The 14,650-nt window shown below is 40.2% G+C and overlaps 1 protein-coding gene across 4 annotated transcripts in view; it reads right to left on the reverse strand.

The window, feature by feature from the left end:
* The window catches only part of TENM4 (teneurin transmembrane protein 4), a 587,508-nt gene that overhangs the window by 77,205 nt on the left and 495,653 nt on the right, over positions 1-14,650 (reverse strand). For all 4 annotated transcript variants that reach the window (XM_079300958.1, XM_079300961.1, XM_079300960.1 and 1 more), the window contains one exon: positions 642-761. In XM_079300958.1, the coding sequence (XP_079157084.1) occupies positions 642-761 (120 nt within the window). The remainder of the gene's footprint in view (positions 1-641; positions 762-14,650) is intronic.

A 14,650-nucleotide genomic window follows, 5' to 3' on the forward strand; every position in this document is an offset into this window, starting at 1 on the left:
TTCTGAGCAAAGCCACACCAACACTGGATACAGCAGGACAACCACCTTTTTGACTGGCTGTTCATGCTGTGTTTGATACACCACAGGATGGGGTTTGCCCTCCTGGCTGCCAAGACACATTGCTCTAGCAGCTTCTATTCAGCTGCTGCTGGCCAGCACCCCCAGAGCCCTGTCTGCAGGGCTGCTCTCCAGCAGCTCCTCTCCCAGTTTATGCTGGGTGTTACCCTGTTCCAGGTGCAGAAAACCCAGCATTTTGACTTTTTAAAATTCATCCCAATCATCACAGCACAATGCTCCAATATATCTAGATCCCTCTGCAAGGTCTCTTGTCCTTCAGGAACATCAAGAGCAGCTCCCCGTTTGGTACCATCAGCATCTTGCTAATGGTGCATTCAACTCCTGCATCCAGGCCATTGATAAATACATTGAACAAGACTGGCCCTGGAGTTGAACAGCAAGGAACAGCACTGGGCACCAGTCACCAGGCAGATATAGCCCTGAAACAACCAACAATAATGCACCAACATCTTCAAAAGGCATCAACAACAAACGTGCTCTTGGAAGGAGTTTCTCTTCAGTGGGTATGGCAGTAATGCTGCTACTGCTGCTTGAACACTGTAAATCCCATGCAGACATCCTACCTGCCATCTTGTCTGCTGATTGTGTATCCAAACAGAGGATTGTTGACAAAGCTGATGTTTACTCCAACCAGAGGGGTCCCATCTGCTGTCATCACCTGGCCTCGAATCACACATGCATGTCTGCAAGAAGGAGAAAAATGATAAGAAACAGTAAGTCCTTTGGACAAATGCAGTTTTACCCTTTGCTGATGTGGCTGTGAATTCCTATGCATTAGAAAACCAAGGCCTTTATAACCTGTAAAGCTGGAGGCCATGCTGTGTGTTTTGATGGTGGAATGCTGCCCTTGAAGGCTTTCTCAGGCATTGTGTAAAAACTTTTGATACTCAAAGTGATATTTACAATTACCCTACTACATAATAGCAAGTTATGCTTGAAGTTTATGCTGCAGCATAAACTTAATTAAGTATAAACTTCTGTAGGATTCACATCACATGGAATTTCATGAATCAGAGAATCTCCTAAGATGGAAGGGACTCACAAGGATCACTGAGCCCAGCTCCTGGCCCTGCACAGAACAGCCCTCAAACCATATCACGTTCCTGAAAGTGTAGTCCAAACACTTCTGCAACTCTGGCAGGCTTGGTGCCAGAACACTCCCTCAGAAACCTGTTCCAGTGCCCAAGGAATCTCTGAGTGAAGAACCTTTTCCTACAGCCAGTAGTGTCTTAACAGTATTGCCCTAATTAACAGCAAGGTGTATTTTAAAACCAAAGAGAACAGAAAATTACCATGCAGTACACAGACATATTTAAGGCATAAAAGTCACAAAAGATTCGGACCAAGGCTTGGCAGCTCATTTCTTTCTCATTTGGGAAAACAATGACAGATAATTTGCCAGGTTCAGAAAGCTTTCTTACAATCTGCCTGGGGAGCTGAGCACACTAATAGGATGGGCTTTTTCTTCCCAAGTTTGGTAGATTGCACCATTTTATAGGTTACATCTATTCCAACTACTCTGTGATCTGTAATATGCTCTTTTATCTAAGGATTTCAAGGATCTTTACAAACACTGATTAATACAGCCAGATTGGTATTTTACAGAGAGAGGAAATAAAACATGGAATGATTTTCAGTTGTCCAAGGTCAGTCAAAAAACCTGCAGTAAAGCCAAAGACAAATTTTCTCGGTTCTCATTCCAAAGTCTGTTTCCAGACTTCTAAGTCATTACTGCATTGCTACCTTAGGAGCTTCCCATAAAGACAAAACATCACATGTCTGTGACAGTGTCTGAACCCAATTTTTGGCTGAAGGTAACTATTTTTCTGAGCAGCAACACCAAATTGTAGTGTCAGTGTGTTAACGTGACCCAATGAATAATTTTCCTAACTGCTGTCCTGCTGGAGAGCAGAGATTGAAAGCCAATGTTTCTCCAGGTGCAGAACCAGATCTCAGCTAGAGTAAATCATCCCAGCTGCACTTCAACGGAGCAATGGTGCTTTGCTGGTTCAGTGAGGCAAAGGATGATTTCTGCAATGTTTTGTAAAGATGATTTCATAAACAGAGATCATTAGGGAAAGAGCCAGCTATTTTCTTACAGTCACCTAAAAATCTGAGATTATATAATGCAAGGAGATAAAGTATAATTTCTATGTAATAAAGGCTACACAATTTTTACATTTCACAGTACAGCAAACAGACCCTTTGCCAAGGAGTCTTAAACAAAATTCCTGATGATCTAAATGGACAGCTCCAATATTATCAAAAATTACTGCAGCAATGCCATAATGTGTCTGCAATCTAAGATGTGACTATATTCCTACATAATTTTGGAATAGGTCACATGAAAATTAGATCCTGGAAATTATTTTTATGTCACTGAGTATTCTCTGATATATCATCACTGACTTCTTAGGAGTCATGTAGGAAAAGTCTTGGACTAAGTTTGGAGCTAACAATACTACAATCCTACAATGGTTTGGGCTGGAATGGACATTAAAGATCATCTAGTTCCAATCTGCTTGCTTCCATTAGTCTGGTTTACTAAGAGCCCCATCTAACTTGCCCTTGAACATTTTCAGAGATAGGGCTAATGGAGGGAATAATATCCTTAATACTTCTATTGCTTTTCTCATTTAAGGCTCCAAGTCAGCTTTCCATAACTGGAAAACAATAATCCAGTACAGTATTAGGCACATCACTCTGTAACACATAGGTAGAGCATAACTCAAAAGGATCATGATGCCATGGAATATGGTTGGAAAAATGTCAATGCTTGGAATAACCCCAATGAAGTCAACAGGTCACCATCTGCAGTGCAATTTTTGCAACAAGTGAATGTGTCTGAGCACATCTCTGAGCCAACAGCAGAACCTAGGCTTTCTCTTCCCAGAGTTTTTCATTATCTGCTCCACTGTGCCCTATCTTATTTTGCATCCTATAGAGAGACCATATGATGGGTCTGAAACTGCCTTCTCTCAGCTTCTCATCAAATGGGCTTCACATTTTGTGGAAGACAAGGAATCACTGCAAACTGTTTCATGAATACTAAGCCCTGAGTACAAAGGAATCAGTGATCTGTACTACATATTCAAGTAAACACTGCAACTACAAATCTTTTAAAATAATAAGAACAAGATCATACATTTCTGTCGCCCCAAGAAGAACACTTCCACTTGCTCTTTTTTCTTCCAGGAGGTCAAAGCAAGTAAAGAACAAAATACAAGTTGCAGGTGTCTCTCTCCTGCTGCCCTACACACAACCCACATCCAGGCAGTCTTAAAGCTCTAAGTAAAAGTGCAAGCAGATTGGCCTAGACCACTGGCTCAGTAAATGGGGGATCCACAAGCATCTGCTCCATTACATATCACTGACAACTACTTCTACAGCAAACACCAGCACAAGGCAGACAAAGAGCTTCCTCTCACCTTGACAGCTGCAGCAAATGCATCTGACACCCCACCTTTGGAAAGAGACTTAGCTCCTATCCCAGCTGATGCTTCCCAGCACTCATCCAAGCCCACCAGCACACCTCCATGCTCATGGAGACTCTCTAGTCAAAGAAGCAGCTCGTCAGCAAACCCCTCTGCATCCCCCACCCTCATAAGGACTGTAACCATTGCTTTATTCCCCTGCTTCAAGGAAAGATGTTACCGCTAAGGGGACATCATTCCCAATCCATAGTGATAAAAAGAAGCTGGAGCAAGATGCCTGAATCTGAATCCATTTAAAAGAGGCAGAGATGGAAACTGGAGGAAAATGCAAGCCCAGACTGTCCCTGATGAGTCGCAAATCTTCTCCTTCCCTGGGTGATAAAATTTGCCCCAGTTGAATAAAACATGGTGCACTGGAAGCAGCTGGCTTCTCTAGTGTCAACATGTCCTTTCTGGAGGCAAAATTAAGTGTCTACAATGCCTAAAGCCCCCCAGGAACCTGGTTAATGCTAATTTAGTCAGCTATTTCCTTCAGTTGACCTTGGTCTGAATGCAATTACCCTGCAAAGAAGTCAAGTGGTACTGGTAAGATGCTCAGCTCTGCTAGAAGGTCTCCAAATACATTTACATAAAATTATCTCTCATGTTAATAGAAGAGATTAATTCTATAAGTCCAGGTTTGCTAGTTCAGAGTACTTTCTGCAGTTGAACAAAATTCAATTTCTTGTAGCCTGAGCCTCATCTTTTCATTAAATTATTAATAGATTCCACCTATTGCCTCTGGTTTTTGCTTCATTTTTGTTTGTTTGTTTTGTTTCCCTCACTACTGTTACATGAGGCTGTATGGATTCCTGCTTTACAAGGAAAAGCAGTCTTCATTTTTCCTCTTCTTTAATTAGACTTTTCCTCTTTGGCTTTTTTATTTGTCCATAAAAACTTGCTTGAAAGACCAAATCATTGTCAAAATGCTATTTACAATGCCAGATGGTGTATCAGACAATTTTACACTGTTGCTTTTGAAGTTTTCCTTTATTCCCACGGAAATTAAATTAACTCTTTCTGGTAAGATCTGGGCCACAGTGGCAAAACAGACAGGGGTACATTCATGCCTTTGTGTTCCTATTGCTCAGAGACAAATAAAATTTGACAGACTATCAACAAAATTCAAGCAGACCAAACCAGCCTTAGAACAGAAGCCAGAAAAGTAAATTCCACAAAAGCCACTTCACCTCATGGGAGCACATTGAAGATCTGTCTTTAATACTAACTCTGATCCAGTGTCTCACAATCTGGACATTGGTCCTTCTAACACACTTTACTCAGAGATGTTTTCTGGTGACACTATGCTTGGCATTTGGAAATAAGGGGAAAATACTGGCTCTGCTAAGCATTTTTAACTGTAAGAAGAAAATTCCATGCATCCTAAATCCCATTTTTTCTGCAAGAAATGTATATTCTTTCCTTGACTGAGGATAGGTGCCATGGGAAATTTCACTCTGATTAATTTCTGTTCCTCCTCAAAATACTTCCAACATTCCTCACTGGACCTTCTTGTTTAAAGGTTTCAATGTGTGAAAATGGTTATCATGACTGCTTAGCCATCTTCAGCCAAGTTATTAATAATAAATATTTTAATTTGACATTATAAAGCTCTTTGAACTTACCACTTTCATATTTTATTGGCATATATAAATATACACACATATATATAGGATTTATCCTTCTGCTTGGGATAAAACTTCAACAGAGCTCCACAGAACAAAAATCCAGAAAGTTACAGTTCCTTGAGAAGAATGTTATTAATAATAAATAATCTCTACAGCCTTTCTGTGTGACACCAGTCATGTCAGCTGGTCTGTTTATGTCTCTTTACTGCATCTGCAAAATTACAACCCCCCTCCTTACAGAGACATAAGAATAATTGCAGTAATCTGATGATCCCTTGCATAGGAATTTTTACATTCTCATGGCACTCATCCGTGATCTACTCAGTCTGATCAGTGCCTTGAAGTATAGATGTGCTACAGTCTCTTGTCTTTAGCCTTGGCTGTGGCATTTTTGCTTGAGAGTAAGAGAGGATAAAGCAAAATGTACCTTGTCCATTTTGGGTTGAATGCACCTGTCTAATGTTAGACAACCTCAGGGCAGTCTTGTACCAGGAGAGACAGAGCACCTGGTAGAATGCCAGGTAAAAGCTAAGGGCATCACAATCAAACACATGGACACAAAGAAAATGTCTGAGCTGGCAGATCAAGGACAAAAGAAGAGGAAAGATCAGAACATAGAGACATTCAAGTTCATTGCTTGTGGCAGTATTTCCCTCAAACTGTCTGTAAAAACAGCCCTGCCCACTTGCCACTTAACTGTGGAGAAAAACCTCCTGACAGTCTTTCTTTGAACTGAGTCAATCCATCTGGCTTTTCTAGTTCAGTTTAGTTGTAAGAAAAGCTTAAAGTCAAAACCTATGTACTGTTCTTAGCCTCCATCTGAATTAAATAATTCAGATAAGGAAAAAGAATGCAAATGATCCTTCTAAAGGTTTCCTTGTTAAAAAGTAAAAAAGGCAGACCTATATAGAAAATGAAAATTGAAGAGTAGCCATCCTGAAAGGCCCCCACACTATCATGGACAGCACAAGGGAGTTTCTGAAAGGGTTTGGCACATGCTGGGCAGCTGGGATACAATCCTGCTGGATTTAGCATGGCCTGATGCAATAGGACATAGAATAATGGTTCTAAACTAAAAGAGGGTAGATTCACACGAGATTTAAGGAAGAAGCAGTTTTTGATAAGGATGGCAAAACACCAGCACAGGCTGCATGGAGAACTCATGGCTGCCCCATCCCAGGAAACATTCAAGGCCAAGCTGGGTGAGGCTTTGTGCAATCTGATACAGCTGAAGATGTCCCGACTCATGGCAGGGGCTAGATGGCCTTTAAAGGTCTCTTTCACCCCAAAATAGTCTATGTTTCTAAGTAACTGATGAGGCCTATCTGAGGAGTTTGCACTAAGGGAAGCATTAGAATGCCAGTGTCAAAGTTACTAAATGCAGTAACGTTTGACCATATCCCAAATGGGAACCTGCTAAGTGGCACTGACAGACATGGCTTGGAACAGATCCTGCCATTCTGCTTTGTGAGCTGCTGATGGAACAAGGACCCTGGAGAAGGAGAATGGGTCACAAAGAGCAAAGTTTTTAAGAGCTCTGAACAGAATCAGTAAAAGAAAGTCAATTCTAAGATGTTCGCAGCACGAAACTGCACCTGCCCTGTTTGTTTAACCTGCTCAGTGGAAGTACTTAAAAGGTCTCATCTCTGAAGGATCAGGAGATGCTGATTATGTGGGCATGGTCCTTAGCTGTTAACCTTTTGTAAGAGGCCTTTTACAGCATTTGGATACTCCATGAAAGACACAGCAAAGCCAAGTGAATGGAAAACTCCAGTGAAAACCCATTACTTAAATTGTCTGAAGAAGGAATGGGGGAAAAGCTCAGATACTTTTATAAATTTGGCTAATGAAAGTGGTATTTGAAGTAAAAAAGAAGTGCTTATTAACCAATATTTATAATAACATCTCTAGACGCAAATTTTATTCTTACTGCCTCTTTAGATCTAGTCTAACTTGACAGTATCAAACCAGTGAGCCTTCTTCATCTGATATTTTTAGTATACAAGCAGGGACTGGTTTTGGGACTAACTGTTGTTTCTGAGGCTTCTCAATGCATGCACCTGACTCCATTCTCCTCTGTGAAGACTTATAAACTGATAGTTCTTGAATACCTCCTTGGGCATATTTTTTTTTCAGCAGTATTAGTGACTGCTGGTTGTAGCTCCTCCAAAAGGAAAAGGAGGTATCTTTATTGCATGACAGCAAAATATAATATCCTTAGAGGACCCCCTACCACTTCTAGAAACTCCATGATCATTGCTCTCACAAGAATTCCCTATTGGCTCCATTCTTGATAGACTCAGGCCCTTGTTGCTTTGAATACTTTTCCCAGGAATTGAACATTATTCACCTTCTCCATGTGTGTCCTTTCTCTTTATGACAGCACAATCTTCCTTTCTGATCTGCCAAGCAATCTGGGCACTCTTGGAAAGAGATGGCACTCCTGCCATCCAGAGCATCTTGTGTCTCTATGCCTCATTGACTCACTATTTTTACACCTCAAGATTTCTCAGTTGAACTATAATGCTAAGGTGGGAGGGTAAGGGATATGGGAAGGCTACTCAGCAGAGGAAAAGATGCTGATGACATCTGTGAAATTGTAAAACTGGCTCCAACTGTTTAAATAAAAGTATTTTAGAACAGAGTTTTATAGGAAATGCAACACATAATAAAGCTGGGCTGTGCTGTACTGCAAAGTTTCAGTGAAGAATCCTTTTATTTCAATGTGACTGACTAATGCTTTAGTCAATCTCTCCTTTTCTCCAGTAAAACCAAGGAAATACACTCTTACTTTGCATAAGATATCAAAGAAACAGAACCATGCTCATATTTTTTTAGGCCTGTACAATCCAAATCAAGTGTCCAGAAGTACATAAGGTGTAAGATCATTTTTCCACCTAATACTGAATTGCACTTATTTAATGATTTTTCAGAAGTCATTTTATAGCCATTATTTCTATGAGAGATAAAGACTTTATGCTGCAATAACTTTCAGAGATGAATAGTGCATTCATGCCAAGTCTTCACTAAAAGTGTCTGCAGAACTTAGTAGTTCTGTGTTATTACAGTATTTTACATCTGGTATTTATTTTTTAAGCTCTGGCCACATATTCAGCTCTGCAGAAGAATAGGAATAAAAAAGCACTGACTTTTATTGAATCTGAGGCACCATGAAAACAAAACTGAGCAGAAGAGGAGGAAAAAATACATAATTTCCAGGTTAATTGCAAAATGATCTCTCTTTTGATGATCATAGGGAGAAGTTCTTTAACTCCTACAGCTTTAACTAGCTGAGTGATAGATTTGCAACAATCAAAAGGAATTAGAAAAAATTGTCCAATAAAATAGAAAAGATTTTATGCTTGGGATTATAAAACTGCTTTTTTATATAGGAGGTTTTAACCAATTTAACAAATAAATGTTACACTCAAAGGACAGACTCTTCCTCATTAGGTAGTTTTTTTCGGAGCACAGTAACTTAAGTACGAAATAAATATTAATCAAATATCTACGTGCAGATCCAAGAGAATGCATCAGCACCTACACCATAGTTTAGACTCCTAAATCCAAAAGTGCACATCACTACCTCTGTAATCTGGAAGGTACTTAAATCTCAAGCCTTCAAAATTTGCAAGCATGAAAACAACTCCTAATGAGCTGTTTTCAGCACACTCCAGGAGCTCCTTGGGATGCAGGTATCACCTGGGACCTTTGAATTCCAGGTGCAGGATGGTGCAGCATTTCTATCAGCTGCCTTGCTGGGCCTTGGAAGCATGCCCAAATCACACTAGGAAGATCCTACTCCTTCTTTTGTGCTTGGTAATAAATATCTAATGTTTTTAAAACATTTGCAAAAAGCTGAAGCCCAGTTTCTCCAATGACTGTACACAGGACTTACAGAATTACAGAATCATTAAGGTTGGACATGACCTTGAAGACCATTGAGTCCAACCAAATTTCTTTTACTGACAGTTAAAAAAGAGGAATTTAATTAGGAATTTAATTACATGGTTACACTGTCATGGTTACACTATCTATGTTATGGAAAAGAACATAAATATGGACAAGAGCTTTGCTTTCATGAAGTCTTGCAGGTACAGATTCCACAAAGTTGATGTAAGTAGCTGCATATATTGCATTAATTTACTATATGGAAATAATGCTATTCTAAACTCAAAATCAGAGGGCAAACATTGGAAAAAAATATAAGCCCTGTACATAGGAAAGGTAAATTTTAGATGCATTATTTGCTCTTAATCCCTCTTGAAGAGATTAATTACCAAAATAAAAACCAGTAAATTTTTAAAAATTCCTTGTTATTCTGTATTTCAAAAAGCTGTGACTTGTGCCTAATAAGGAGTTAATTTAAGTAGAAAGCATGGAAAGAATGATGTCTTCAGAAGACAATAATACTGGGAAGAAGAGGATTTGAATACTTGCTATGTTATCTTGGTTTAAAATATGGAAAAAATATGACCTTGCTTCCATCAATGTAGGTACCATGCTGTGCCACAAGTGCTCATCCCCAGAACTGGAGGCTGTGTTATCTCTATGACACAGTTTTAAACAGATGCAGCATTCCAAGCTGTCCTAACTCTAGGAGTTGCTGTGCTCCCTAGCTCCTGCATTGCTGCTGGGTGTCTGTGTTCAGTGGGTGCATCTGACCCAGAGAATTTCCTGCTGCTGAAGGAAACTGCATCTGCCTGGAGTTGGGCCAGAGCCATGGGCTGGACTAGCCAGCTCAGGAGAAATCATCACCATAAAGCTACACCTGGTAAGTTTGAGTTCTTTGACCTCTAACATTATCTTCAACTAATTAAGTGTTTCCAATGTCACTATATCAAAGTTACACTTTTCTTGATGGAAAAATATAGAAAAGACAGAGCACCTTGGTTACCTTGGGAAAAAACCTGAGAAAGATCTGCTGGGGTGAACCCAAAGCCCTCCATAAATGGGATGAAATATGTGAAAAGAGAAGATGCTTTGAACATATTCATACAATCATAGGATGATGTGGGTTGGAAGGGACATTAAAGACCACCCACTTCCAACCCTCTGCCATGGGAAGGGACACCTATCACTGGATCAAATTGCTCAGAGTCCATCCAGCCTGACCTTGATACTTCCAGGGATAGGGCAGTCAAAGCTTCTCCAGGCAAACTTCCTCAAGGATCCTAAGAAAACATAGCAATGCTCTTCAAAATCACTTAGGACTGACCAGATGGGATACCAAAACATTCTGAAAAAATATTTAGATCCATCCCCCCTATATTTTCTTAGCTCCTCTTTGGCCATGATCAATATTCACAGTTTTGGTTTTGATGGGACTTAGGATTAATGTAACTTAACTCTCAGACAAAAAATCAAATTTATTTACTTATTCACAGTAAAACAGTGCACACAGGCATTTATAGCATACTTGTCTATCTGAGTTTCTAACTATGCTGTGTAACCCTCTCCACCTGGATCAGTAAGGTACATTGCTCTGCCTGGCACACAGAGGGGACATAGGAAGGTTGAGTGACATGTTTACAGATACCTTGTCACTCAGTAGTGGGAAAACATGTGCAAAGTTAATTCTGATCAGAATTTTAAATCATCAAAACTAACTTTTTATATGTAGACTACTGACCTGAGGGCAATCAGGGACTATTCTTGCAGCTAATAACAGATGCTGCTCTCTGATGTTTCATGTAACTCAGATGGTTATTTTTAGCTGCCCAAGCAATCAGAACAGGTTGATACCACTGGCAGCAAGTAGATATACACAATCTGTCTCAAAAAAGGAGGGGTGTAAAACACATTTATTTAAAAATTGAGCGATTTCAAATTTTCTTTACAAAAGTACCAATTCTACATATGGCTTTCTGAAGCACTTTAACCTATGCCAACACTTACCATAAAAGATTGTGGATCAGGACTTTAACCTGTTCTTGGCATTTTTTAACTCTATCCCTGAAAAGGGAACAAATGTATCAGGTGTCCTACTTTATAGTTAACTTATTGACATCACTGCATCTTCTGTAACTCCTTACGGTGATGGACAACTAAGAATAGCTTAAAAATGACAAAGTAAACAGTAAGTGGTTTCAAAATCAATACAAGAACGACCAAGTAGAGGAGTACTTGTTATCTGTTCATCAAAATGATGTGAAAAGACATTCTGTGCATTCAAAATTTAATTTAGCTACTTGCTTTATCATCATAAACACTCATTTCAATATGGGCAATAATTATTTTTTCTTCCCAAACATGAATAATATATAATTGCTGGTATTTGGGAAGAGACAAGGTCTTTGCCTTTATCCATCAGGGTAATTTATCATTGTCTAACTTCTTCTCCTGCACTGGTGAGAGAGCTTGTCAGCTCAGCTTGTTCTTAAAAAGCCAGAGAGTAATTCAATAATAAATTCACTCAAAGGCTAGCTGTCATGAGACATTCATTTATTTGTATCCATTAGGTGATCTGCACTGCTGTTCTCTCTGAAGAGTGGCTAAGCTGTGGTTTTGAAGCTCAGGAAATATATTGCAGATATATTCAGCCACCTCCTTCACACTGTTGCCAGTTCTGCACAGGCCAGACAGGGATGCAAATGTGCACGTGTTCCCCCAGGGTGATAATCAGTCAGCCATGACCTAGTGAAGCCCAGAGGGGCAGGCTGTAGTTCCTGACCTGAATGGTGAGTGTGGCTGTGCCACTGGTGCCCATGCAGGATACCAGACACACAGGAAAGAGACCTGTGTCACCTCTGTACTGCCTGCTCATGGGGGACTGCTCACAGCAAATGACATGGATCCAACTCCAACCCCACCCTGTGAGGATGATGCCACGGGGACAGAAAGATATAGGAAGTTCCATGATCAGCAGTTTACAGTCCTGATCTACACCAAGAAGGAGATGACTTCATGAATCAGCCCAGCACCAATGGGAGAGGGTTGTCCTGAAGCAGGATGCTGAAGCACTCCATAAGAGAAACTCCCTCCTGTAAGACAAACTTTCAAGCCAGCAGCTGGAAGGAGTGATGTAAACAGCTCATTTTGCCCTCAGTGGCTGCTGTGATTTTTACAGAGACACTGAGCAGCTCCATGGATAACAGGGATATTAGCACCTGCCTGTTGTAAAAGCAACTGATGGAGTTTCAGTGACAATGCTACTGAATAAAAGGCATATCCAAACACGCAAATAGAGGCAGTCCTGCCTGTCCAGACTAACTGGATCTCAGATGGTCCCAGACCATGCTTCCCTTCCCCACATATCAATCACTGACCACTGCTGAAGTCTTGTCATTTCCAGGGTGACCACAGAGCTGTTCAAAGGTCCAGCTTTCTGGGAGTTGAAACAGGCAATTGAAACTACAAAGAGAAGCCAAATAAGCAGAAAACCCTTGCAGTGGTTGACTTTATTGAGAACTATAGAATCTTTAAGAACCGAAGGAACTCGTGATATCTTTTAAAATCCCAAAAGAGTAGTGGCATTTTCAACAACCCAACACTCTCATGAGCCTGCACCAGGTATTGCCTCAGAGGAAAATATACCTTCTGTTGAAGTTCTTCAATGTTACTTTCAATCACTCCTGTGAACCAAGATACTTAACTTGAGAGATGCAATACAATCACAGCTTGAGGTGACAAATCTGTAGACCATATTTAGTGGCACACACCCTATGCTGATAATTCGAGAATGGAAAGCTCATAAATCATCACTACCTCTGTATAATACTTCATCCTAACTTAAATAGAACGGTTTTATTACTTCCATTGCATTTAATCAAAAGAAGTCATTAAAACCCTTCCTGTTGATCTGAATATTTTCATTCCCTCACTCCAGTAATCTACATATCAGACAAACATTTATGCTAGCAGGTGCTCCTTTTGAATTCTGAATCTTTCTTTAGCAGGACATCTACAGATGGTTAGTAGGTCTTTCCTGCATAGGGATCTATCATCAGACCTATGAAACACATATAACTCCTGCAGGAATTTATGTGACCCTAAATAACACATTCTTTATGTTGGTGCTCTGCTGGCACTCTCACAAACAAATTCACTATATCATTAGAAATTCCCACTATTTTCCCCCAGCTCTGTATGCTGTTGAATGCAAGCAGCCCTTAAACAGAAGCTGCAGTTTTATTTTTTGAATGCACAAATACGAAGATCCCTATAGTTCATTAGTTGTATGAGAAGTTCATTAACACAGATGCCTGTGTACCGAAACTCTCTACCTGTCAGAAAGGATACATATGAACCTGATAACAGAGTCCTCTGTGGAAATGTTGAGAAATTGCTACCCTAAATACATCAGAAAAATGAAATGGTGAGCATAATCTGTTTCCTATTCTGAAGCTGATTTTACAGCAACAAAAACTGTTTGCAACATAATAAGTGTTTGTTTATAATTTCAGTCATTGTTGTCAGCATTCTTGGACCCCGAAGACCTTGGAAGCAAGAAGTAACAGGGAAAATATCACATCAGGCCGATTTCCTGACAGTGCTGTGATGATAATATCAGCTGTAGGCTACCAAAAAAGGTGCTGTATGGGAGCTGGTACCCAAGAGATGCTGGCAATGTCCCTTCATGAAAAGCATTAGGTCAGATCTACAGGGGCCTGAGAGGCCAGCTGAGATGTAAGTGCTGAAATAAATACCCACACAAACATGAGGGTTGCATATTTTCAGTGCCAACCTATTAACTGCTGTGTGTGAGAAAGTAAGCAGTTCATGACTGGGTGAAGCTCAACAGAGCTCAAACCTAAATGTTGAAAGCCACCTCCAGGATCAGGGTCACTACTTCTGAAAGGCAACATTGAGGGCAGACACTGAATGATCCAGAAATTTGACACCCCAGTTACCCTGCTACAAGAAATTATTTCCAGGGATGATCAGCCCTGACAGATGGGAATATACTTAAATTGCTGAGATGCGGTCACAGAAGTGAACTGCTATGTTTTGTTTCCCAGTTCCTGTTTCTTGATGATGATTGCAGCAATAAAGAATTTCTCCGCTTTAAAAGCAATCTATATTTGACCTGATTGCTTATATTGCCCTCCCTAGGTGGTACACAATTAATTTTCCTCAGTTCTTTTGAGGTCCCTAATATTCACACTATAGACTGCAAATAGCATTCTAGTTTCCTTTTTTTTTGGTGTCTTTTGAAGATGTGTCACGGCTCTTTAGAAGATACTTGTGCACAAAGTCAGTCACTTCACCTAGAGGAGTTGAATGGATACCTTTCACTCCTTGAAATAAAGGAAGTGAGGAAACATGCAACTGCTCCTATGTGTTGGGAGAGAAGCATCTTGTCTTACTGGCTGGCAGGACAGTGTAGGTGAAGAGACAGTCAGCAGAACTACATCAGCCACAAAATTGGTCAGGTATCTACCTAAACAGTTTTCACTATTCTGCATCTTTCTGCCTTTCCATGTCTTAAAGTGGCTTATGCTTTAGCAGTTATTGAATCAACCCCCAGAT

Source organism: Erithacus rubecula (assembly GCF_903797595.1).
Source record: "Erithacus rubecula genome assembly, chromosome: 1".
In the NCBI taxonomy this organism is placed as follows: Eukaryota; Metazoa; Chordata; class Aves; order Passeriformes; family Muscicapidae; genus Erithacus; species Erithacus rubecula.